This window comes from Monopterus albus, unplaced genomic scaffold (assembly GCF_001952655.1).
Source record: "Monopterus albus unplaced genomic scaffold, M_albus_1.0 scaffold60.1, whole genome shotgun sequence".
NCBI lineage: Eukaryota > Metazoa > Chordata > Actinopteri > Synbranchiformes > Synbranchidae > Monopterus > Monopterus albus.
The window spans coordinates 2,105,503-2,128,629 of NW_018127940.1; the positions used below are offsets into that span (position 1 = coordinate 2,105,503).

At 40.7% G+C, this 23,127-nt stretch overlaps 1 protein-coding gene across 1 annotated transcript; it reads left to right on the forward strand.

The window, feature by feature from the left end:
- Nucleotides 1-1,780: 1,780 nt before the first annotated feature.
- efemp1 (EGF containing fibulin extracellular matrix protein 1) lies at nucleotides 1,781-20,010 on the forward strand. Its single transcript, XM_020603293.1, has 11 exons — nucleotides 1,781-1,895; nucleotides 2,470-2,573; nucleotides 2,765-2,810; nucleotides 3,017-3,286; nucleotides 14,123-14,245; nucleotides 14,374-14,493; nucleotides 15,152-15,271; nucleotides 15,406-15,525; nucleotides 16,337-16,463; nucleotides 16,552-16,744; nucleotides 17,590-20,010. The coding sequence occupies exons 2-11, from the start codon at nucleotides 2,493-2,495 to the stop codon at nucleotides 17,749-17,751; spliced, it is 1,362 nt and encodes a 453-aa protein (XP_020458949.1). The 5' UTR covers nucleotides 1,781-1,895; nucleotides 2,470-2,492; the 3' UTR covers nucleotides 17,752-20,010.
- Nucleotides 20,011-23,127: the final 3,117 nt, after the last annotated feature.

Here is a 23,127-nt window from a genome sequence, read left to right on the forward strand (position 1 = left end):
GTTTGCAGCAGAAGCAGTTCAAGCTACCATCTTTTTTAGAGTACATAAGCCAGCTTCTTCTGACTTTTTCTCCATTGACTAAGACTCTGTTAAAATAGTCATGTTGACACCTTCGACCGTCCTTTTGTTTAGGGAATGTGAAGTTATTTTCTATTTGAAATGGACCACTGTGAACCAACTCTGTTCGTACCTTATCAGTTAGAGGAGATGGCCAGTCAGCCGGGTCTATTGGAGCAACAGAAGGAGGAGCGCTTGATGCTGCTGCTGCTGCATCACTGCTGGGTTGTGCTGCTGAGGTGGAGGTGACAGGAGGATTTGCAACGGTGGGACTGAGAAACCTCAGCATCTGAAGACAGAAGAGGAGTATGTGACACCAGTCTAATAATAAACACATGATTTTAAGAATAAAATAAAATGAAATAATATAAATGAAAAACCTAGAGATACATGCATGATGTAGACTATACTGTATAATATACAATATACTTTTTCTGATACAAATTATCTAAGTAATTCATATATTAGTAACAATTTCAATTTTATTGTCATTACAGTGAAATGCTAATTAGCAGAATGCATTGCAAAGAATGAGTAAACTGCAGTATAATATACCATGTGGGAATGCTAAATTATGCTCTAACATTAATGATGTGCACTTTAACACTGTTAAGTTTAACATGATAAATGCACTTTAGACAGTATGAACTGTAACACAACAAACAGCTAGGCTTACAACTATGGAACATGAAGAGCATTTTGATTGACTATTACAAGCTGAGAAAACGTCAGATAACCATGTCAATGCAATTGACGTTATAACACCTGCTGAATACATCTAATATTTACACATTTGCCCGAGGAGGAATGATGGGGGTAGTTACATTACTATTTTCCATAACAACTAGGCCCTTCCATAACATTATCTGACGACGTTAACAGATAGATAGCGCTAGCTATTTATTGATTAGCAAACCATGTTGTTATGCTAATTGTTAATGGCGATTATGGCGTTATCAGTCATCGTTCGGAAACAGCAAAATAATATCATTGACATCATCTTTACCGTAACATTACCTCTGTCTTTGTCGAGTTTTTCCTCCTCTTCTTTTCTTTTTTTCCTCCCCTGGGCACCAGACAGTTTGGGACGTTTTGACATGTTGAGCTTGTTGACCCATCAAAAAACGACCACCGTGTAGCAGGTAAAGTCGGATTATTTGGAAGAGAGGGGAGGCGTCTTAGGCAAGTAGGCTATATTATTATTATTATTACTACTACTACTACTACTACTTAGTAGGCTTTGCTGCTATGCAGTTAAATTAATGTGGTGGGCTTATTCTTTTCTGAAGTCTAGTTTTAAGAATAGTGGAAGTTAAACTTTTTTTTCTTCCTCAATTTCTGGCGCCCCCTGGATGTACGGCGCCCTTAGCATTTGCCTATACTGCCTGTGCCACGGGCTGGACCTGACTGCATATAATATTCCGCAGTAACCTAACGCTGTTTACTTTGGCTTTTTAGACTGATGAAAATATTTTCCCCATGAATAACGTGCAGATGTACAATCAGTTTGGAGTAATATGTTATTTTCTGATCCGATCTTTTTCCTGTGATGACCACCTTTTATATCACTATCCATCAGTCTATAGAGGGAGCCACTGTCATCTACTGATCGCATCCCGGTGAGAGAAAAGCCCGGAGCTCAACCTGCCCGGTACACCCCCCCACCCCCATGTTATACGCGCTCCGACAACAATCTAACATCCTTTGCACCGTTACCGGATAAAGGTCAGCCTGCTTAGTGCACACATTAATTTACAACAGCAGCAGCATTTGCAGCATAAACCTGGGACGTTTTCTTCAGCACACCAGGAGAGTTGGAAATCCGCAGGTAACTGCAGGTACGTCGCCAAGGCGCCAGGAGATGACAAAGATAACAATGAAACCAACAGGACACAGAACTGTTCAACGAGTGTGACTGTTAGAACAAATGAGAAAAAAACTGCAGTACTATTTGTTTTGATGTAGCTCGCTTGTTTCAGGGAATTATCCAGTAACAAGTGTCAGTGTTTTGAAACGGTGCTGTGATGAACAAGGAAGAATCAAGAAAATGTACATAATATTTGAGCTTGTTAGATTAGTGGTGCAATTAAAGAATTTTAATCAGCATGAGCGCTGCATGGCTGATTAACGTGTTCATTTTCTTGACACACAAGGACATGTTTACGCACGATCTTTACGCGTATTACGCACTAATCCTTTTTCAGAAAAGCGGTGTAAGAACAACACTTCACCTAGTTGAAGTCGCAGATTTAGTTGGAGCGGTGCCAATATAAACATCAGCCAGCAGCGGAAGATGTTGGGACTCGTTAAGAAATGCCATCAGTGATGTAATGACTGGTATTAAAAGTTGTAGGCTTGTCAAGTAAAAAGATCTTGCATGCTCTATCAATTTGGTTCCACATCTCATTACAGTGCTGCTCCGAAGTTTGGTCGACATGTTGGGGATCTGCGTGTGTCTTTGTGCGGTTTTCACGCATGTCCTCTCTCAAGAGGCTGAGGAGCCCGTCTCCTACACAGTAAGTGAGCAATTTTTACCTGTTAGTGTTATCTCTGTGTAGGTTTAAGCACAACCTGCCATGTTGGAAATTCTGTGTACTTTCTTTTGCCGTCGAAAAACTCGGGGTTCATTGTTTTTATGTACTGAATATTGGTACACAAAAGGACATTAAATATGTATTATTTCATGCTAGTCATCTGACCTTTACAGTGCACAGAGGGGTATGAGTATGACAGCGCCAGAGAGCAGTGCAGAGGTGAGAAACAGGAATATTGCCTTAAATATTAAGCCTGGGTTAGGGCACATTTGTAGAACTTTTTATTCTTAATGGTTGTCTTTATTTTTCATCTATTTCATCTAGGATAAAAATAAATGGTCATTTTATCCAGTTCATATAATTCCAGTATTGAAAATGCCATATCCAATGCTTTTCTTTCTTTCTGTCATACTTTTCTGTGTCAGATATTGATGAATGTGCCTTGTTAAATGACGCCTGCAAAGGTGGGATGCAGTGTATCAATCACTTTGGTGGATACCTCTGCCTCCCCAAAAGCGCTGTCATCTATATCAGCAAGGAGGGCGATCAGGTTCCGCCGGACCCTGTCCCTCCTGTCCCACCAAGCCAGCCTCAGCCCCCACAAGTGCCTTCAGGAGGCCAGAGGATCTCTCAGCCCACTCGGACCATTCACTGTGCACCTGGATTCACTGCAGATGACCAGAACTTCTGTAGAGGTAAAATTAGCCGCCCAGACACTCCACCTTCCCCTCCTCCCTGTTCAGCTATAAGACAGCGTCAAGTACTTTAAAAACTAGAATTTCATTTTTTACTGCTTTACACCAACACATGGAAACGATTCCTCTTATCTCAGCAAGTGGCTCTGTCAGCGGGACCACAAAATATGGTCAAGAAGTGTAAAAGGGATGACAGCCACACTCTTTTTTAATCTTACAGAACATTAAAGGTTTGACTTTTGGCCTTCACGAAAGAGATTACGCCCTAAAATGTGGATGCACATTGGAATTCCACTGTACTGACTGCTGTGGATAGCATTATACTGGCAGAGTTAAATGTTGATTTTGAGAAGTGTTTTTAATCTCCTGAGTATTGGTAATATGCTTTTTTCTGCACTTAACCAGATGTACAGTAGAGCTGCTGCCTGGAACAATGTGTCTCAATGTCTCTCTAGCAAAGCTGTGTAGGTATTTGATAATTACTTGCTAAAGACTTTAGCGCCTCAATAAGAAAAGCTCTAAAGGTGAACTGTTCATCCATCTGACACTCATCAACAGCTAAACCACACTTAGCAGCCAGATGTGTTGCAAGCTTCTCATTTTTTCTCTCTGTGATGCCATGTTTTCTAAACTCTTTGGTAGCTCGCAGCATGATGTTCTTGGCTCGAGTTCATCTTTTTTCTAAAGTGTAAAAAAAAAGGTTTTGGTGTGGGTGTTCAGATCCTCTGGCTCGGGCGCAAATCAAGGAGAGATTTCATAATATTATGACATGCCCTGTGCTTACATATAGCCTTTACTGTACACCTACAGGATAGTCAGGATATTCCATGGGCCTTGACTAGCTTCAGATTTTGGGAGCTGTGCAAGACTGTGTGGGTGTGATCCTGTGTCTGAGCAAGCATCTTTGATCTTCTCAAATGAGGAGTGGTTTAAAGATTAATTCTTTGTGTCACTAACACACATCCATTGGTGCCCTTCGTGCTGTTTTGTGCCAGGTGTTCATAGCTCCACCTGAGAAAGAGAGAGAATGTTATCACTCATAACCTTTTTTTAGGTTTTAGGTTGTCTTGGTTTGTGAGGCAGTGCAGGAAGGATGGAGTGAGTGTGGATATGTAGAGTTAGCTCTATAAATGTAATATAAGGTAAAGTGCATTACTATGCAGTACAAGTGTTGAGTGGTTAGGAGCTCCCCTTGCCAATAGCCAGAGGTATGAGATGAGTGCCTGTATGGTAAGGAATGCGGTCACAGAGCTCCACTAAAAGTTACAAATTAGATTTTATACCTGGGGAAGTGATATATGTGAAGTGCTTTATGTGTTCCTCTAAATTGGAGCCCCATTAGGTTTTATTAGAGTGTAAAACATGGCAGCACATCAGCTAAAGTAGCCACATATGCGAGCTGGCATAGATGTAATGCTTATTCATTCACTGGCTAAACAAAGATAGGCTGTTGTCGGTATTATTGCTTGAAATGACTGGAGATTTAACTGGAAGGAATCCCGTGCCGTTTTGTGGGTGTATATTACAGCTGGGAGAGTGATATAATCTTTGTTTACATCAGTCTCTGGTTTCTCTGTCATTACCTTTAACTCGCTACAATGAGCCAGTTGTTCTTGGATACAGAATTATCTTTTTTTGTTGTTGTTGTTCTGCAATGGCTGTTTTGCACAGCTATGTATATTGCTAGCGAAGGAATTCCCATTAACTTTCAGTGGGGGGAAAACCTCAATGTATCAAATAGCACTTACATCAGGCTCCTTCCCCGCTAGCTCACCGCTCTCTGGATGAAACCTAGAGTGCCGAGTCAGGTAGGGCAAAAGGGGAGGATGAAAGGCCGTCACTGACTAAATAACCACAGATGTGCCAGAGCAGTGGCCAAACCATGTTGTACCGACATCATGGGCTATGCTGCTGCTGAGTTGTTTTGGTGATTTACTGCTGAGTGTGTGGCAAATAGTAAAGAGGTCAGCTAAATGCTCCGCACAAATTGAAGCCAATTTTCCAAAATACAACTTTAAATTGTTGAAAAAACAAATGAGTCTCCCCTAACTGCACTGTTCTTTATGCTGATTAAAAGTGAAACAAACCACAGATTATATTACTCCTTCCTGAAATGTTTCCCTTTAAATGCAGCTTTGTTCCCATGTGGATAGCTACTTGCAAATATGAATAAAGTCCTTTGACCCTGACTGTAAGACCCGAGCCTAGGTTTATTCTTTTAGTCACACTTAGGAGAAGCCCGGCCACACAGAGAAACTATAAACCAGTACTCTATGTGTTGCCACACATTTCCATGACATCCACCGTCCTCCAAACATATACTTACATATACATACTGTGTTTACTACTACAAGTGGCCTGTTGTATTCTTGTGTATGCATATTAACTCTCATTTTCAAGAGGGGTGAGATCACCTCCTCCTAGAAATGAAAGTTGTCCTTCAAAAGCAGGTGAATCACTCATTAAATGTGATGGAAAGCATTTACTTTATGTTTCCCGTTTACAGCTGAGCAGTGTTTGAGACCACACCCTCATGCTTAGAAACACGGACATAACTGTATTGTCAGTGACTTCTGGCATATAATGTTGGCCAAAGAGAATAATACATAACATACAATACTTTAGCTGCTGCCTCGTTATTTTTCATCTCTATGTTAGGCACTCATGGGATGTAGTATGGGACATGAATGGGCATACCACTCCTGTTTACCTGTCTGGTTTCCTGGGGTCATTCAGGCTACATTATCACCTACATGCCTGACTAACTTCAGCTACATTTGGCTGCTCTTCACTTGGCTGGAAATCTTTGATAAATACTTTCTATTAAGGCCAGTAATCCATGCGTGACAGAGAACTTGTACTTTTCCGAACAAGGCAGAGTGCATGCAATAACATTTTTCCATGCAGATGCAATGCACTTGGGAGCAATATCTCTGGAATGTCAATGGTGGTTATGTTGTTTCTATTTGCTCTCATCTTTTGTGATGGTAAGAATTACTCAGCACCTTGACAGATAAGAACTGGATCAATATGCAACACACAGGAACAAGCAGAGAGCAGGACAAGCAGAGAGAGCCCCGATGCTGCAAAGCACAACACGACTCCACTAGTGGGCTTCATGATTCGACCTTTACAGTTCAGACATTATAGCTCCACATGTTGCTGTCTCATCCTGACATTTGGCTTTGAAGAAACAAGGCCCAAACGACCGAGCGATGTAATAAGATGTGATGACACACAGACAGTTTTTCAGAAAATTCCTTCAGATGTGATCTTGTTCATGTTTGTTTCCTTTAAACATCCATCAAAGAAAAGAAACAGGTGTAGAAAACATTGGACAGACAAGAGAGAGACTTCATCACTGAGGTGAGCACTAAAACATTCTGCAGGAGGAAGTGAGATCAAACAGAAAGTCCCTGCTTGATGAAAACTGACCCACTGTTTAGGGTCACTCAAACAAAAAGACACCTGAGGCAAAGCTTTGTGCCTATTGAACCCTCCTATTAGCAGCTTAGCTCTTGTCTTCCACCTGTTCTCAGAGCGATGATTTGCACTGCCCTACAACAGTGTCTTCCCTGTGCTATTGTCCTAGTACCCTATGATTTTACTGGCCAGCTCATTGCACCTATTCCTGTTGTACGTTTGAACTGTACATGCTTTCTAGGGACGGCAATGTCGGTTGGTCTATCAGCCACAGACTTTGGTCCAGATTGAAGTATCTGGATACTTTGGTACAGACATTCATGTCCCTCCCAGGATGAATTGTATTCATGTTGGCAACCCTCCAACTTTTAGTTTCAGCTGTTTTCAATAATTGCTTTTTTCCTCCTAGTTCTATGATCAAATACTGCAAACCTGCAAAACTATTCTTGTTTAGTATTATTAGAAATAGTGACCATTCTCACATAATGTTTTCCCTTCAGATGACCATAATGTAAATAAGCTTTTAGCTTAGCTTTAGTTTTTTTTTTACTGCATGACAGGACTGGATGACTGTAACACTGCATTTCCTTTTATTGTTGTCTTTCTATCTACAGTTTGGGAAATTCAGAAACACAAATAAGCTCATTAGTTTTCTCATCAGTTCAATCAGAACACAGGCAAAATCTGTTTTTCCATGATTATGTTAACACCCCTAAACTCTATACTTCTTATGCATCAGCATGGTCAAAATGACCAAACGATATTTACACAAAAAGCATTAACTTGTTTTTATTGGTACATGTAACCTTTTATTAAACCCGGAGATTTAAAGGATGAAATCAACCAGAGCTCAGCAGATCGTGTTCCAATATTAGCTCATCACGTACGTATATATATCAGTTTCTGAGTCCAGCATTGGCCCTGTTTTAAAGCCGATACTACTGAATCAACATGGGGGGATTTTTGGCTTTTCAAACTCACTTTCCATTTGTAAACTGTGCCAGAAAACCTGTTGATGTGGCAATGTACCAGATGCTCATAAAGAAGTTTCAAATTCTTTAAAGCTCTTTTAAATTATTGCCTGTATCAGTGTCTCTATGGCAGGATGTTTTTAATTTACTAATGTTAGAAGTCACGAAATTATGAGCAAAACAATTACAATTAAAAGACCTTAACACAAGAACACCCTAAAACAAAGTGATTACATGAGGAATCTTAATATAAATTTAAGAGAATGTCTTATAATCCTTCTGTATTTTAACGGCCATACAATGGTGACTGTTTTTTGTCCGCTTCCTAACGCTGTTGGAGAGGACTAGAGTATCTATCCAGCCATCCTGCAGGCAGATCCCCATTTGGCCCACGCAGTGTTGCTCTACAGTGTGCTGTTACTGCTTGTGGTTTACTGCTGCCATCACATCAACGATAGCAGAGAGAGGGAAGGAGGAAGCAGCTTTGCCGTGCCTCCTCAGTGCACTGTAAGTGCCTAATATTGTTGTTGTTATTCTCCCTGAGGTCGGTGCCTGTGCAACGGCCAGCTGCTTCCTCCTCTGATGTGCTTACATGTGTTGATCTTTCCGTTTACCTCATGATGGAACGACACAGGGCTGCTATGAATCACTACTGCGTTCAGCTCTGAGTCCTTGTTTCTCACGCTGTTTATCCTCTCTTGAATCCTGTTATCTCAGTGATATTTTGATCAGTAATTCAGCATCCATGTTTATAGGTTTAATTCCTTCAGTGCCACAAATTGTCTTTGAAGGCCTCAGGCTAATGATCATGCAAGCAGAGTGACTGATCTTCTTCATATTGAATAGCAGGAGAGTTGTTCACACTTCCTTTATCTAGACATATTCAGAGTTACAGGACAGATTATGATCAGTTTGGAATGTAGCTGGCACTCTGGATGGATTTCCAAAAACATCAAGACTTTGCCCGACCTTTAGAAGTGTGTGGAACAAACTCACAAATCGGTTAGGAAGTGTCAGCATGCTAAAATGCCTGTTCCTCCTAAACAATGAAAGTGATGAGAGGGGGACCCTTGGGAGTGGTGTGAATAACTGAACATAGAAATATTTCATGCCCTAATACAGATGGAAGTACTCAGAATACAAGGTCAGAGTGTCTTGAATGTCTTGATTTCTTATTTGCTTTGTGTTTGGACTTTGAAATGGAACCATTTCCACTCACATTTTTCTTGAGGTTGTATTCAAGCCAGTGATAGCTGCATTTTGCACTGCATTGCAGAGAGAATTATACAAAATGTGCCGTGCAGCGTTTTGCCAGGAGGGGTGATATTTAAGTGAATGAGGTTATGCAAAATCAAACACTCAGGGGCTGATGTTTGACATGCTGATACGCTGATACATTTGATGTGAAATTTTATGGGCTATTAACATCACACATCTTGTTCCCTGCTTTTCCAATGACTAAATTATCCAATAATCAGAGGGGAAACATAGATGCTGTCCAAGATGGCTCCAACTGTTCTTTGGAACAGCTCCTGCTTTCCATCACACTGGTTCAGTGAAAACAAGGCTAAATGCTCTCAAGTGATAATTACAGCAAGCCCTGTCATGTCAGTATAAATGTGGAGCAAATGATGTTGTGTGTTGCATGTTCTGAATTCAGGCCAGACAATTTTCAGTCCCTATTTTGGACACCCATGCTGTAATTTCCACTCATATGTACACACTAACACCAAACACGCATGTCTTCATAATGTATCACTCAGTTCTGTAAAACATGGTAAGTTCTGGGAAAAGGCCATTTAATGTGCACCACACACTGGGACCTCTCATGCACACACACCCATTCATTCGTACACACACACACATGCATTCTTTGAGTTTCCGCCATCCCCATTACTCCCCCAACTCCCGCAAGGCATTTAGAATTAATCTCCCTAAAAACAGAGGAGTTTTCAGCTCTGACATCACACATGCACACACGGTCATAAATCTAACTTCAAATCTTAAAAAAAACCCTTTTTTGTTTAAAAAAAGCCTCCACCCTTTCTCCTCATTCTTTCCTTCCACATCTTCCACTCTTTTGCGGACAGCCTTATCTTTCCCTGTTATGTTAGAGCAGTTCTTACTCTTAGAAGAAACTTGTAAGCTTTGTTAAATACATTTTGATAAAACCTCTGACCTCAGAGAACAGAGTCACTTCTCCCCACATCCAGCACGTCATCACATTTGATGGTTTGTTGCAGTAAAATCAATTTTCCTGTGTAAACCTTATGAACTGGACTCCATGTGGTAAGCTGTGGAGACTTTATTGGATCTAAGAGGCAGCCAGCATGGGATGCCCTCCCATCCCACCCACATACAAACACACACTTTGCACGCACATGCACAATGTTTTGCGGAATTTTGTACTGGCAGCTTCTAAAAGGTTTAGTGACAAAGTAGGAGTTACCACAAGATATTCCTGTGAATGAACCTTTGGACTGTATTCAGCACATGTGCTTTTATTTAGAGCTCTCTGTACTTTCTTAAAGGGAGAGAGGATGATTCAGACTTTTCTGGACACAGAACATCTTAGGAAGCATCACTGCATTGTTCACATTTAAACCATTTACAGTTAGCCATGTGCTGTTATTTCTTTCTCTAATAGCTCTTGGTTTTTACACCTTATGCAGTGTTGGAACATGATGCAGCTACAGATGTCTGCTCTGCTTCAGAAACACTTTGTTTAATGGTTCATTTAGTTTCCCAGGCTGACAAAACTACTCTGCCCAAGAGTGGCATAAATGTTGTTAAACTTGTGCCAGGCAATTTATGCCAAAATCATTCTGCATGCACCTGATTTAATTCTGGCTGGCAAAAAAAGTAGAGCAAATATCAGGAGCTGATTTGTAGCCCAGGTTTTGAAGCCATATTTAGACAAGGACTGGCTCAGATTTTGTCCTGAATATGAAGTCTGCCAACTGAAACAAGTCAGCCTCTGCTGCCCATCTGAGGTGGCACTAGTCCTGTCCAAGAATGTAACAGCTTGCACCAATGGTGCAATTCACTGTGATCATATTCCTCTCGTGTCTAGTGCTTCAGCAAATGTTTGCACTGTCAGAAAAGGCGCGTGATGCGGCCGAAAAGTGTTAGGTGAACTCAATTAAATGGCCAGACGAGGAAGTGTAAAACAAACCCGTCTCTTTATTAAGAGAACTAACGTTGAACAAAAGAAAACCATACAAGACACGGTGAAAACACAAAACTCACATGTCCTTATTAACAGTCCTAGATCAGAGTCAGCAAACACATCCAACAGAGGTGATCCAAAATACGTAGTCCAGAGGGAAGTCTGATATCATACACTGTGGCAGTCCGAGACAAGAGGGCAAAGCAGAAACGAATATACCAAGGTAACAGTCCGGGTCAGAAACACAAGATACCAAAACCGAAGGAAAGCTGGAGAGTCAGAGCTGGGGTCTAGAACAATCTGACAGCATCCTGGTGGGAGGACGCTGCCTAAATAGAGGTGCAAACAATAACGAAACAGGTGAAACCAATGTGAGTGATGAAGAACGTAAAAAGACCGAAACTAAGGTGAAACAAAAACAGGAAGTAACGTCAAAATAAAAGCCGGACAGGAAGCAGCGGAACCGAATCATGACATGCACACTAAAATGGAACTCAGCAAACATCAGCACTGTTAACATACTAGCATGGTGACATTAGCATTTAGCCATATGTTGCTGTTGCTATGCTCACAGAGCCTCTAGCATGGCTGTGGACTCATAGGTCTTAATTCTTTATCAGCACAGTAACATGTTTGAAAAACTGGTTAAATCCTCACATTAAACTATAAGATTTACTGCCACTATCTGCTTTGTGTCTTCGTGACAACATAAACACACCAAACTTTTATCAGGAATCAGGAGTCTCAGACTTGTGTTGTCTGAATCTATTGCCAGAAGGCAAGGCATTTCCAGTCTCAATGAATCACCAAATACCTCCAGTAAGTAGGCATTCTTGTGATTCATAAGGACTTGATCCTGGCTTCTGACTGTTGCTGCCACTTGTCTAACTGTTTTTGACATTCCTTCAGATATTTTGTTGGTACAGGATTTTCACCTCCACATTTTTTCCTCCCACAAGCATATTAGCGTCTTTTAAAACAGAGAGAGTGTGTGTGTGTGTGTAAGGTGTTGTTTTTACAAAGCTGTTTTGTTTCCTTGTGTTTAGTATGAAAATGTTAGCGACCTGCAGGCTAGCATGATCCTGAATATAGTGTTTTTTTAACTGAAGGGATGACATCAGACAACCATCAACCAGACAGATACAACCTGACATACCTACACAAATATCTATGAATAACGCTAAAACAAACTCTGTTGAGTGCGTATGCACTGGCATAACTGTGGCCATATGCGCCATATGAAGAAATTTGTTGTCCACATCCAGGGCTCGTTACCTAAGAGTCTGAATCTGGATGCCACAGGTCTACTGCTAACAGTGACAGGCCCTCTAATACACCAGGGCTTTTTAAACAGCCATGTCACGAAGCCAACAGGCCAGTGCAAGGGGGTCAGTGTGATACTGGTAGAATAGTGTTTGGTTTCTCACTGACTGTTGCTGCTGGTTTTGGATGCACCTTCCCAGATGCCTTTTAAGCCACATCAGAGCACAGATTTCCAGAACAACACTGCTTTCAACTTTGTCTTTTACAAAGTAGATCAGTGAGCAGCAAGATCACTGAGCCTCCCTCTATGCAGTTTGCACCTGTTGTGTCTCAGTTGTACTTTTAGATAGGCCCTGCTTTTGTCCCCAGTGTACTGCATTCATCTTATCATTGTGCCCCCACAAAGTCAAGCACATTGTAGCCCTCTCGCCTTTCATTCATTTAAGGAGTGAAAACAGCTCGCCTTCGGTCTACATTTTGTTTCATGGGATCTTCTCTAACAAATCAAACCAATTTCTCACGGACACCAATCTAAGTGGATGTTGGAGGCTGTGGGGTATTTGAGGCACTCATGGTAGGACACGATCCTCTCGTGATGAGACCACATCGCAAGATACATTCCAAGGAGAATGTCAGCTCAGTATATCTGCAGCAGCATGTTAGGCTTTTCTGCACACATTTTAATGTTTTTTTTTCAGTTTTACAGTACATGTTTAATCTTAGTGTGTTCATTATCAATAGGAATTTCAGGAGTCTTTCACTTAGGTGCAGTGCATATGTAAACCCTGCAGGAGGTATAATACTGTACATTCATGCCAGGGTGCAACTTAAGGTTTTCCAGTCAGGTTATTCCGATTGCTGTTATAATATCACATGCTAAATCACCGTGCATTAATAGTACCTTCCCCCTCTTTCCTACGTGTGTGCATGTGTTATTGAGGATAACTGTTTGTCATGGTCTTAAATTGATGCCCACTGGCTGTCTGCATGTAGTTTGATGGATTGTGTAAGACCACCCAAGAGGACTGCTGGTGAGCCCACAGGGATGAGAATACATAGTATGGGTGTAATGGTAGTGTGTGTAAAAGAGAGACACACAGAGAGAAAGAAAGATAGTATGAGGTGAGGAGTTTATAGTAAGAAAGTCTTTTTTAAGAGGCTCTGGCTCCAAACAAATCAGAATTGAGAACATGTTTGTAGAATCCACATAATGTGAATTGTTCTACTGTTGTGTCATTTATTTTAGCCCAAGCTGGGAAAGTCAAACTTATGCTTAAAAGTTAACTAATTCTTTAATGAAGAAAGCATTTTTTGGGAGTAGAATCATTTGTTAAAACGTTGACACAAACTGCTGATCGTACTGCATGTACAGTCCCATTTATTTGAGACATTCTGGTCATAACCTTAAAATTTGAGATTGCATTTTCAAATAGCCTGTCAGTGATAAATCTGCAGACTTGTTGACAGTATAGATGTTTTCCAGTGTAGTAAATAATGTTTATCACTTATATGGCAAAAGTGTTTGTGTTTTTAAGCTACTAACATCAAAGTTCTGCTTATCGTATAGAGGGATAAAAAGAATATGTGTTTGGATTTGTGTACTTTTGAGTTGATGGATGTTTGCTGAGCAAGCAAGGAGTTATGGCAGAAAGCACGACTTATCAGTTGAGCTTTTTCTTTATCTTTCACACACACACACACACACACACACACGCACACACACTGTTATGTTAGTAGAAGATATGATTTATCTTCCCCTTCACCCAGAACTACTGAATAAAAGTCCTCTTTACTTATTTGTCTGCTCTTTGTGTGAACATGTGTGTTTGAGCCCACTTGTGTGATGTGATGTGTCGGTGATTACAGATTTTACTCTCACATATATTACAGATCATAAAATACTTATAGTCCAGACATGTTTTTGCTTCATCAGTCATATGTTCTTGTACACAACAGGCTTTAGCTTTGTGTAGCTTCCTGTCTGTGAGTGGTTTTGTGTGTTTCTTGCAGACGTAGATGAATGTGCAACAGGTAGACACGCGTGTGGCCCTGAACAGATGTGCTACAACACCAGAGGCTCCTACACCTGCCAGTGTTCTCCAGGCTACCAGAGGAATGGAGACCACTGTGTGGGTGAGTCACTGCCTTACACAGACACAAAACACACTATCGCTTTATCACCTGATTAAAATCTTTCTACGATTTATCTTACTACTCAGTCTTCACAACTGTCTTGTATGTGTGTTTGTGTTTTCCTGCAGACAGAGACGAGTGTGTCCTGGCCAACTATTGCATGCACAGATGTGTGAACACCCAGGGCTCATACTACTGTGAGTGCAACGCAGGTCACAAGTTGGCCAGCAGCAACCACACTTGTGAAGGTAAGTCACTAAAAAGCCTGAGACTGATTGGGAAGCCTGAACCCTAACCCACACAGTAAATCTCTCACTCAGATGGAAAGAATGTACTGAAAATGTACTGTGATAGAAACATATTTAGAAATCCATCAAAACCCACGCGTGGCACACAGCTCGCTAAAACGTGTGTATGTATGCTGAATGTGTGTCTCTTTTTTCACCTGGAGTGTGGAAACTAAAGTGCAACTGCAGGAAATAAATGTCATAATTTAAGAAGTATCTCACTGCTGAGGTCTCAAAATGACCAAGCAGGATCGGGCTCATGAGGTGACAAAAGGACAAGGTGGTCAACTTAAAGGAGAGAATGAAAAAGGCAAAGAACTAAAATTTTGAATAAAAATAACATATGGTAGAAACTCTGAGGTCAGTAGGTGTATTGCAGTTCCTCTGCAAAGGTTGAAGTGAAGATGTAAATCATGGTTTTTTGTTTTGGTGTCTGTGTTTTACTGTTCGCTTTGACTCAGTTTTTTTTTTTTTTAGCATGTTTCTAGCTGTTAACATGATGAACACATGATGTCATTATTACTGGATTTATGGCTAAAGCTCCAAAAATAAGCTTCAAGTTGTATTAAACCAGAATTGTGTTTATTATATATATTTAAAACAACTGCTTTTGTTCCAGATGTGGATGAGTGTGAAGCGCAGAGTCCCTGTCAGCACCACTGCTACAACCTGATTGGCTCCTTCCTCTGCCAATGTAACCAGGGTTATGAACTGACACAAGACATGGTCTCTTGCCAAGGTGAATGCACAGGCACACACACACAGGATCACATGTATACATATATACATACAAAGATATACAGGAGCAGAACAATGCATGTTGGTAAATGTCCTACTGTACATGCACTGTGTGTGTGTGTATTTTCTGTACAGATATTGATGAGTGCAGCTTCTCCAGCTACATGTGTCAGTACCAGTGTATTAACAACCCAGGAAGTTACACCTGTGAATGTCCAGATGGATATCAGCTCCAGGGAAACAGGATGTGTCAAGGTACTGCAGCCCTCGCTCTTCCTCTCCCTACATAGTTTATTTATTTATTTATTCATCTTACGCTCCTCGCTCTTTTCACATGTGACCAATCTCACAGGCAAGTACTCTTCTATTCCCTATTTTTTGAAAAAAAAAAGAGAACTGTTGATGGAAGTTTGATGATTCCTGCTATCAAAGACTATTTTATGTTTCAAGCGGGATTGAAAGCCACTCTCAGCCAGCACTGTCATGGAAAGACTGCAGAGGTCAGGGGACACAAACATACAAACTCTGTGTTTCCCTGCTGAGCCACCTCTGTGACTTTATATGCTTGATGCCCCTTTTTTTTAAAGTGAATTTATTTGAAGCTCCAAACCACTCTTAAAGGGTGAGCTGTTATTTTTTCCTCTCCCTCTCAGTCAGATGCTGGTTTTATAGGGGTAGCGCTGAATCCGGCCTTTTGTGTCAGAGGGATCGTTTCGTGATGAATACAGGTTGCTGTGCCAGAAATAGCTCTGTGGTTTGCTGTGTATTTGATGGGGCTATTTTCATGGAGGCAAAGAGCTGCAGTTAGGCCTGTGTGGGGTTGCACTGGGGGGCTTTCCGCTTGTGTTTCCTTGCATGTCCAGAGCTGCTGGAAATGTAGCTACATCCCTAAAACACCATTCCCAAATTGTACACATCCTGAACTTTGACTGTGTTTTCACAGCTTAGTTTCATGAAGTGAGTAGAGTTTGTGTGTGTTTTGGAAGTGGGGGATACTAGTACTGGCAAACAGCTATTTTTGACTATTCAGTACTTTTTCTCTCTCTGTCACTCTGCCAATCACCAGACATAAATGAGTGTGAGACAGGGACCCATAACTGCCAAGATGATGAAATGTGTTGGAACTATTACGGAGGCTTCCGCTGCTATCCCAGAAGCCCCTGTGAGGTGCCTTATGTCCAAGCCTCTGAAAAGTGAGTAAACATCTTTCAGTTCTTTTCTTTCACTGTAATAAGCATGACCTGTTTCAAAGAGATTGCCGTAATTGTTGTATGTTTGCAGTCGCTGTATCTGCCGGTCTCAGACTGAGTGCCAGGGTCTCCCACCATCGATTGTCTACAAATACATGAGCATCCAGTCAGACAGGAGTGTGCCAGCAGACGTCTTTCAGATTCAGGCCACCAACATCTATGCCAACACACATAACACCTTCAGGATCAAAGCTGGGAATGAGGCTGGAGAATTTTTCCTGCGGGTAATACTTGATGGGAATAAATTGTTTTCTGGGGGAGGATGTAACAGGTGATAATGGGCTAAGATTAAATACTAACTTGTTATAGTATTGTGTTGCTCAGAATGCTCTCAAAAGCAAAACAGTGCTTACATTTATGCCAGGTACTCCTTATTTCCACAATATTTGGCACTAAGCAAACAAGACTAGAGGTCAACAGCTATTAGGCTGCATGCAAACCCTGCTTTGAGCTAGAGTACATGCTAACATCAGCATGATAACATGCTCAACATGACAACACTAAGATGCTGATGTTTAGCAGGAGAAATGTTTGCCATGTTCACAATCTTAGTTTAACCTGTTGGCATGCATATATTTGTTAATTAGCAGTAAACAGACTGCAGCCAAAGGTGATGGGAATGTCATTAATATTGCAAGTATTTGGTACTGGATAAATACTGAATAAAAAGTAATGGCTATATAGAATTTTGACCTCACGCTGGTTGAAAAGTTATGAGATAAATGTGATTACACTTCATCCTCAGGGGAACATTAATATCTGTGCCGGGCTCAGTGGTAATCTATCCAATAGTTGTTGAGACATTTCACACATCGAAGGTTCACCAAAGTCAGTAGGATTCATCCTCTGGGGACCACGAATGCCAGGCTGTTCAACAGAACAACGTTGCCATCCACTGAGTTGTAGTGCTATCATGGCTACAAACAATAAATTAGATTACAATAAAAGAAAAAACACATTAAATTTAATTTGTGTACCATATTGCACCAATGTTAAATTGTATTTAAAAATACTGTATAGTAAATCTGTATTCACATGCTGAAATCTTGACTGATCATGTCTTTTGCAGCGTTCCAGCAATGCGAATGCCATGCTGGTGCTAACCAAGCCGCTGTCAGGCCCCAGGGAGTACATTCTGGACCTGGAGATGATCACTCACCATCTGACCATGAACTATCGCTCCAGCTCACTGCTGCGGCTTACCATCATAGTTGGCCCATACCCATTTTGAGCACCACAGTTCCCAGCAGCCCACATAAGTCTGGTTCAGAAGCAATAGTAGTGTAGCAGCATAACAAACTGTACATTTTCATACATGCATACAATATATAAGATACTGTAGGCTGTCCCAGGCTCTTTCGGTAGTGCAGCTGTCCTAATAGGCTTGCTCAAGACAGACCTACACATGCTGTAATGTGACCACTAGGCATCTTTTTCTATCAAGGTGTTGGGAAGTATTGTGATGAAAGGATCTGGTGTCCTGAAGAACTAAGCATTGTGTTTCAAAAATAGTACTTAAAATTAAACAAATTTTAATATTTAAAATTCAAACATTTTCAAGCTACTCTACCTAATTTCTTTTCAGCAGCTAGAGGGTCTAGTGAGACTCAAAACAAGCTGGCACCATAAGCTCTTTATCCCTCCCATTACATCCTGTTTCTTAGAGATGAAGACACCTGATCGTGACAAACTGCAAAATGCAGCCTCCGGTCCGAAGCTAGCATTAGCGGACTAACAAGTAAATTTGGCAATCCAGTGAAACACTGGCTACTGCTAACGTGACACAAGGCACTAATGTTTCATAAATCTTGAATTACTCTTTAATTTAAATTATATTCATTCAGTACAAAGGTAAAGTCATGAGACTGTGCCCCATTCTCTCTGTGCAAAAGAACACGACTCTCTCTCAGACATTTATTTGATAAGCACTCCTCCACAGCTGGTTGTTTGACATCACTACTAATAGTTCAAAAATGCTTCATAAAACCTTCTCTAGGTGGCAGGTGGTGCTAATTTACATACTGTATCTTGAAAGCACAGGGTAGAGAAGCTGGAATAACAACAGAAGTGCTGTAGGTGTGTGCCATGGAGGGGGTCAGTATAGCTGAGAGACACCAAGTCCCATTTTCACTTGATTTATCAGACATTATGTAAAATCTTAATGCACCTTATCTAAAGTGGACATTAGAAAGGTGCTAGGTGTAGCATTTTCACTTGCTACTCCCAAACTAAAAACAACTGGGAACAAAGCAGTGACACTCAGGAAAAGAAGCCTAGTGGACATACATCCTAACCATGATGACTTTTTGATGCAGCTGCATCTACATTTATCACTTTGTTCAGACTGGGACTGCTTACAATAACCTGTGTGCACATCAGTTGTAAGAAAGACAGAAAAATCATATTTTCTATATAAATGTATATGACAAATATCCAGCTTGAGCATTTTTGAAAATAATTTACATATGGTGTAAATCACAACTTATGTTGATAAATGTTTTAGGGGTTAGTATTGTTGTGCCATGCTATTTGTGCAAGATTCTGAATAGGTTTTCTCATGAGCACTAACAGTTCAGAAGGGTAAAGGCAGGGAACTTGCCTGGGAGTTGAGAAAGTACTAAACTTTGTATGATAAAAGGTTTCATGCTTGCAGACTTTACTCACAGGAGTTAAGTCATGTACATAGGTAACAAATCTGTGTGTGTGTGTGTGTGTCTGTATCTGTGCCTGGCTTTGTTTATGCATGCAAGCTAAAGTGTGAAACACAAAAGGAGAGAAAGGGAGAGAGTGGTCTTATTTTCTGCCCCAGGTTCGCAGGATGTGATAGAGCTGTTGATGTCTAATACCATAACAGAGATGACAGTTTTCATACACACACTGGCCAGCTGACTGCTCATTGGTGCCACAGTGATTCTCTAGAGGAACAGCCGGGCTTTTTAATGCCAGCCCCAGCGAAGAAGTCACACTGGCACCAGGCTAGCTTGCGTGATAAAGATAATTACAGTGCTTTGCCCTGTAGCCGGGATTCATGTGTGACAGAGGGGGATTATAAAGTGTTGATACAGCACCACCACATTTTTGGCAGAATAAGAGATCTTTCACTACCTGCTTTGCCTTCTGTGACTCCACGCTTCTGCTCTGGCTTATTGCTGAAACACTGTACACTGTAGACACACTGTACTAAAAACCATAATGAACACAATGAAGTGTACAAGTCATCCAACATATATCATTTATGTGGTTTCAGCTGTGATTATGCCATAGTGCCTTAGAGGTGTAAACAACAACAACAGAAAAGGTAGCACTAATCTAATCATACATGCTGTCAAGCCTCTTAAATTCCTTCAATGCAATGCCTTAATGTTTTTCTCTTCTATTTAAAATATATTTTTGTCATATGTATCTTATATTGATTGTACTCTGAAGAGAAAAGGTTATATTGTTGAATAAAATATGATGAATAATTGAAAACGGATCATAAGAAGTGCATGTACTGTACCAAAGTCAACCAGATTTGACTTCACCGTGTGAAATGCTCCGCTGCTCTTGCCATGCTTTTGGGAAAACATGAGCATGATTTCATCTGAATATAACAGTGATAAATGCAGTGGATGCCCTAGCCGTCATATCTATCTTATATAAAGAGATCCACAGGGGATATAGTAATATAGAATATTGAGTCAATGTGTGCTGAGGGTCAAATGTGAAACATGCAGACACACACAATGTATTTATAAATTGGTTGGGAGTGGTTTTATGGTAAGTTGTTACTCAATCAGTGCTGGGACGTGCAAGATGATACATGGTGTGTCATTGCTCCCCGAACCCCACGTTCAGCTCCTAACATATTGGAGTTGTGTTTTTCTGTCCATGCATGATTCAACCCCCAGGAGAAAACATGGCTCACCCACTTTTTCTGACTCAACCATGCACTGATCCGCCTAAGATTTCCAAGTTTTTAATTAATATTGATAAAATATTAATAGTCAGGATAACAGTGAAGGTAATGCACTGAAGCTCCCTGTGTATACTGTAGCTAGACATTTCATTATCACTGTTAGATTCATTAAATAGATCAAAGCCCAAGTCAGAAAACAAAACAAGCTAGGAAAGTTCAATAAGTTGGATGTCTATTACCTTATGTAATCATCTCATAATATCCCAGTGATGCAATAACATTCCTTTATTTTGTTGTATTTTTTATATTTGGGTCATGACTGGGGTCAGATTTTTGAGTACAGTTTCCCCTAAAAGTAATGTTTCTCATCTGAGTGTCAAATTTGTTCAGAAATAACTGGCTCAACATCATCAGACAGTGACAATGACCTTTGAATGCCCCACACAAGACATTCACAGTACAGTATATACATTTTTACTGGACAAAATCTAAAGGCCAGTTTCTTTAGCTTGTACACCAGCATTACCTACAAACAGGGTCAGATTAAGCAGTTAAGAGGCCCCAGGGCAATAAAAACTTATAAGGGCCCCCTACAAACACACCAGTGACCTTTTCTACTCTTTGTTCAGTTCTCTGAGTTTGTGGTTATGTGCAGTAATTTGACTAAAGAGAATTTCATTTAATAATGTTCAGTGTTTCTCCCTAATATGCACTGTGTATATCCTTGAAGCCTAACTAACATGACTGCATTTCCTTTCTCATAAAACATTTGCAAAGCATGTTTATGTTTATATTTAGGTTTGCCAGCTCACAGTCTTTGTCTTACTTGCCTTTGTTGGCGCAGGAGTGTTACTGCCATGAACTGCTGATCAGTGAAACGGTGTGAAATGGTTAAATCCCCTCATCTTTGAAATGCAACACCCCTAGCTTATAACTTCAGTTTTCTTATTTGTACAAAATTTCTACAAACCAACTGCTACACAGTGAACCTGCAGTGGCCTGGGCCCCTGAAGCTTTTTGGCGGAGCATTTTGCCCAGCTGATATTCCAGTGTTGATACCAAGAAAATAAAATCTTTTACCTTTTATTTTGTTTTTTATTTGCCATTCTCACCAAAAAAAAAACACCAAATAGAAACAAAAATTTACACAAGGTCACAAAAATGTTGTTGAAACTCAAGTGATTAATCACGTCTCACCCAAAGTCACTCTCTTCCTAGTGTACAGTTACTTTGAATTTCTCCAGGGCTGTCTTGCTGTTTTTAGAGTGGGTGTCAGGGAAAGAAGTAAGAGGTGTTTTAAGTTAGAGAGCATGCATAAAGACTTGAGAAATGAGTAGAAGGCATTGGAAGACATAAAGAGATGAGCTCACTTGTTAACTTTGGCAAAAAGTACCACACGAGGGTGGCATAAATACACAAGGGCATTCACAAGGACACAACCACACAGGTATGCTACTCAGTAAATCAGTGAGCTAACAAGAACGTGCATATGGCGAACAAGTTAGCAGAACCATCCATCCATGTGTGCATATTTGTATATGTAAACTGTGAACTCTGCTGGCATGATTTGTAGTCTGGTGGCACTGCATGTGGCAGCTGAACATGTGCCAGGTTGTAAACACTCTCTGCCTGGTGCCACAGGTACCACAGACGTAATAGAACAGATGTTGTTTTTAGTCGGGTGGAAAAATAAACCTTGGAGGTCCACACCTGTGCGATTACATTCTCTAATTATAGTTTGGAACAGTCACTCTGAGATGGCTAAATGAGATGGGCCTTCAGGGTGTTGTGAATGTAATTATATCCTGAGAATTAATAGGTCTGTACCTCACAGAAGAATTTGTTATGTGATGCTGTACCTGAGCTTTTCTAGCTCATCGGGAAGCCTTTGAATTATGACATAAGTATAAAGAAAAACATGATATACAAGAGTTATAATTATCCCCAAGTACATTAGCTGTAAAAAGTACTGCCTTTTGTTATACATATCAGGGGAAAAGTTTATATTTCTCCTTAAAGGGTCTGATACACAGTGTGGTGTTTATTATTAGCTACTGGGCCAACAGAAGAAATATGTTGGAACTGGATTGCATCATGTTAGGCCACAGCTTGTTCTCTGGAAGTCTTGTTTTATTTAGAGGACGCTTGATCTCTTGCCATAATACCAAGTATGCACACACACTAGCAAAACATTGCATTGTCTAAGGCACTGGTTCACAAACTTCTCTCAATCATGTACCCCTTTAAATATTTTTTGGGTTAAGTACCGCCCCAACCAGTGCAAAGCATTTTTGGTAGGGGAAAAAGAGCCTATATAAAGATGTACAACACTGTGCTGCATCATTCTTTTCCTAACATACAAAGCCCTTAATGACAAGGCTCCGTCGTATCTTACAGACCTCGTAGAGCCTTATCATCCTAACAGAGCACTTCACTCTCACAGTGCAGGTTTACTTGTGGTTCCTAGAGTCCACAGAAGTAGAATGGGAGGCAGAGCCTTTAGCTATCAAGCTCCTCTCCTATGGAACCAACTCCCAGTCTCAGTTTGGGAGGCGGACACCCTCTCTACCTTTAAGATTAGACTTAAGACTTTCCTTTTTGATAAAGCTTATAGTTAGGGCTGGATCAGGTGACCCTGAGCCTTCCCTTAGTTATGCTGCTATAGGCCTAGGCTGCTGGGGGGCCCCATGATGCTCTGAGTTTCTTTCC

Coding starts and splice junctions, on each gene's coding strand:
- efemp1 (XM_020603293.1), top strand. CDS start 2,493: ATGTTGGGGATCTGCGTGTGTCTTTGTGCGGTTTTCACGCATGTCCTC. Junction 2,811..3,016: donor CGCCAGAGAGCAGTGCAGAG/GTGAGAAACAGG, acceptor TTTCTGTGTCAG/ATATTGATGAATGTGCCTTG. Junction 16,464..16,551: donor TATGTCCAAGCCTCTGAAAA/GTGAGTAAACAT, acceptor GTATGTTTGCAG/TCGCTGTATCTGCCGGTCTC.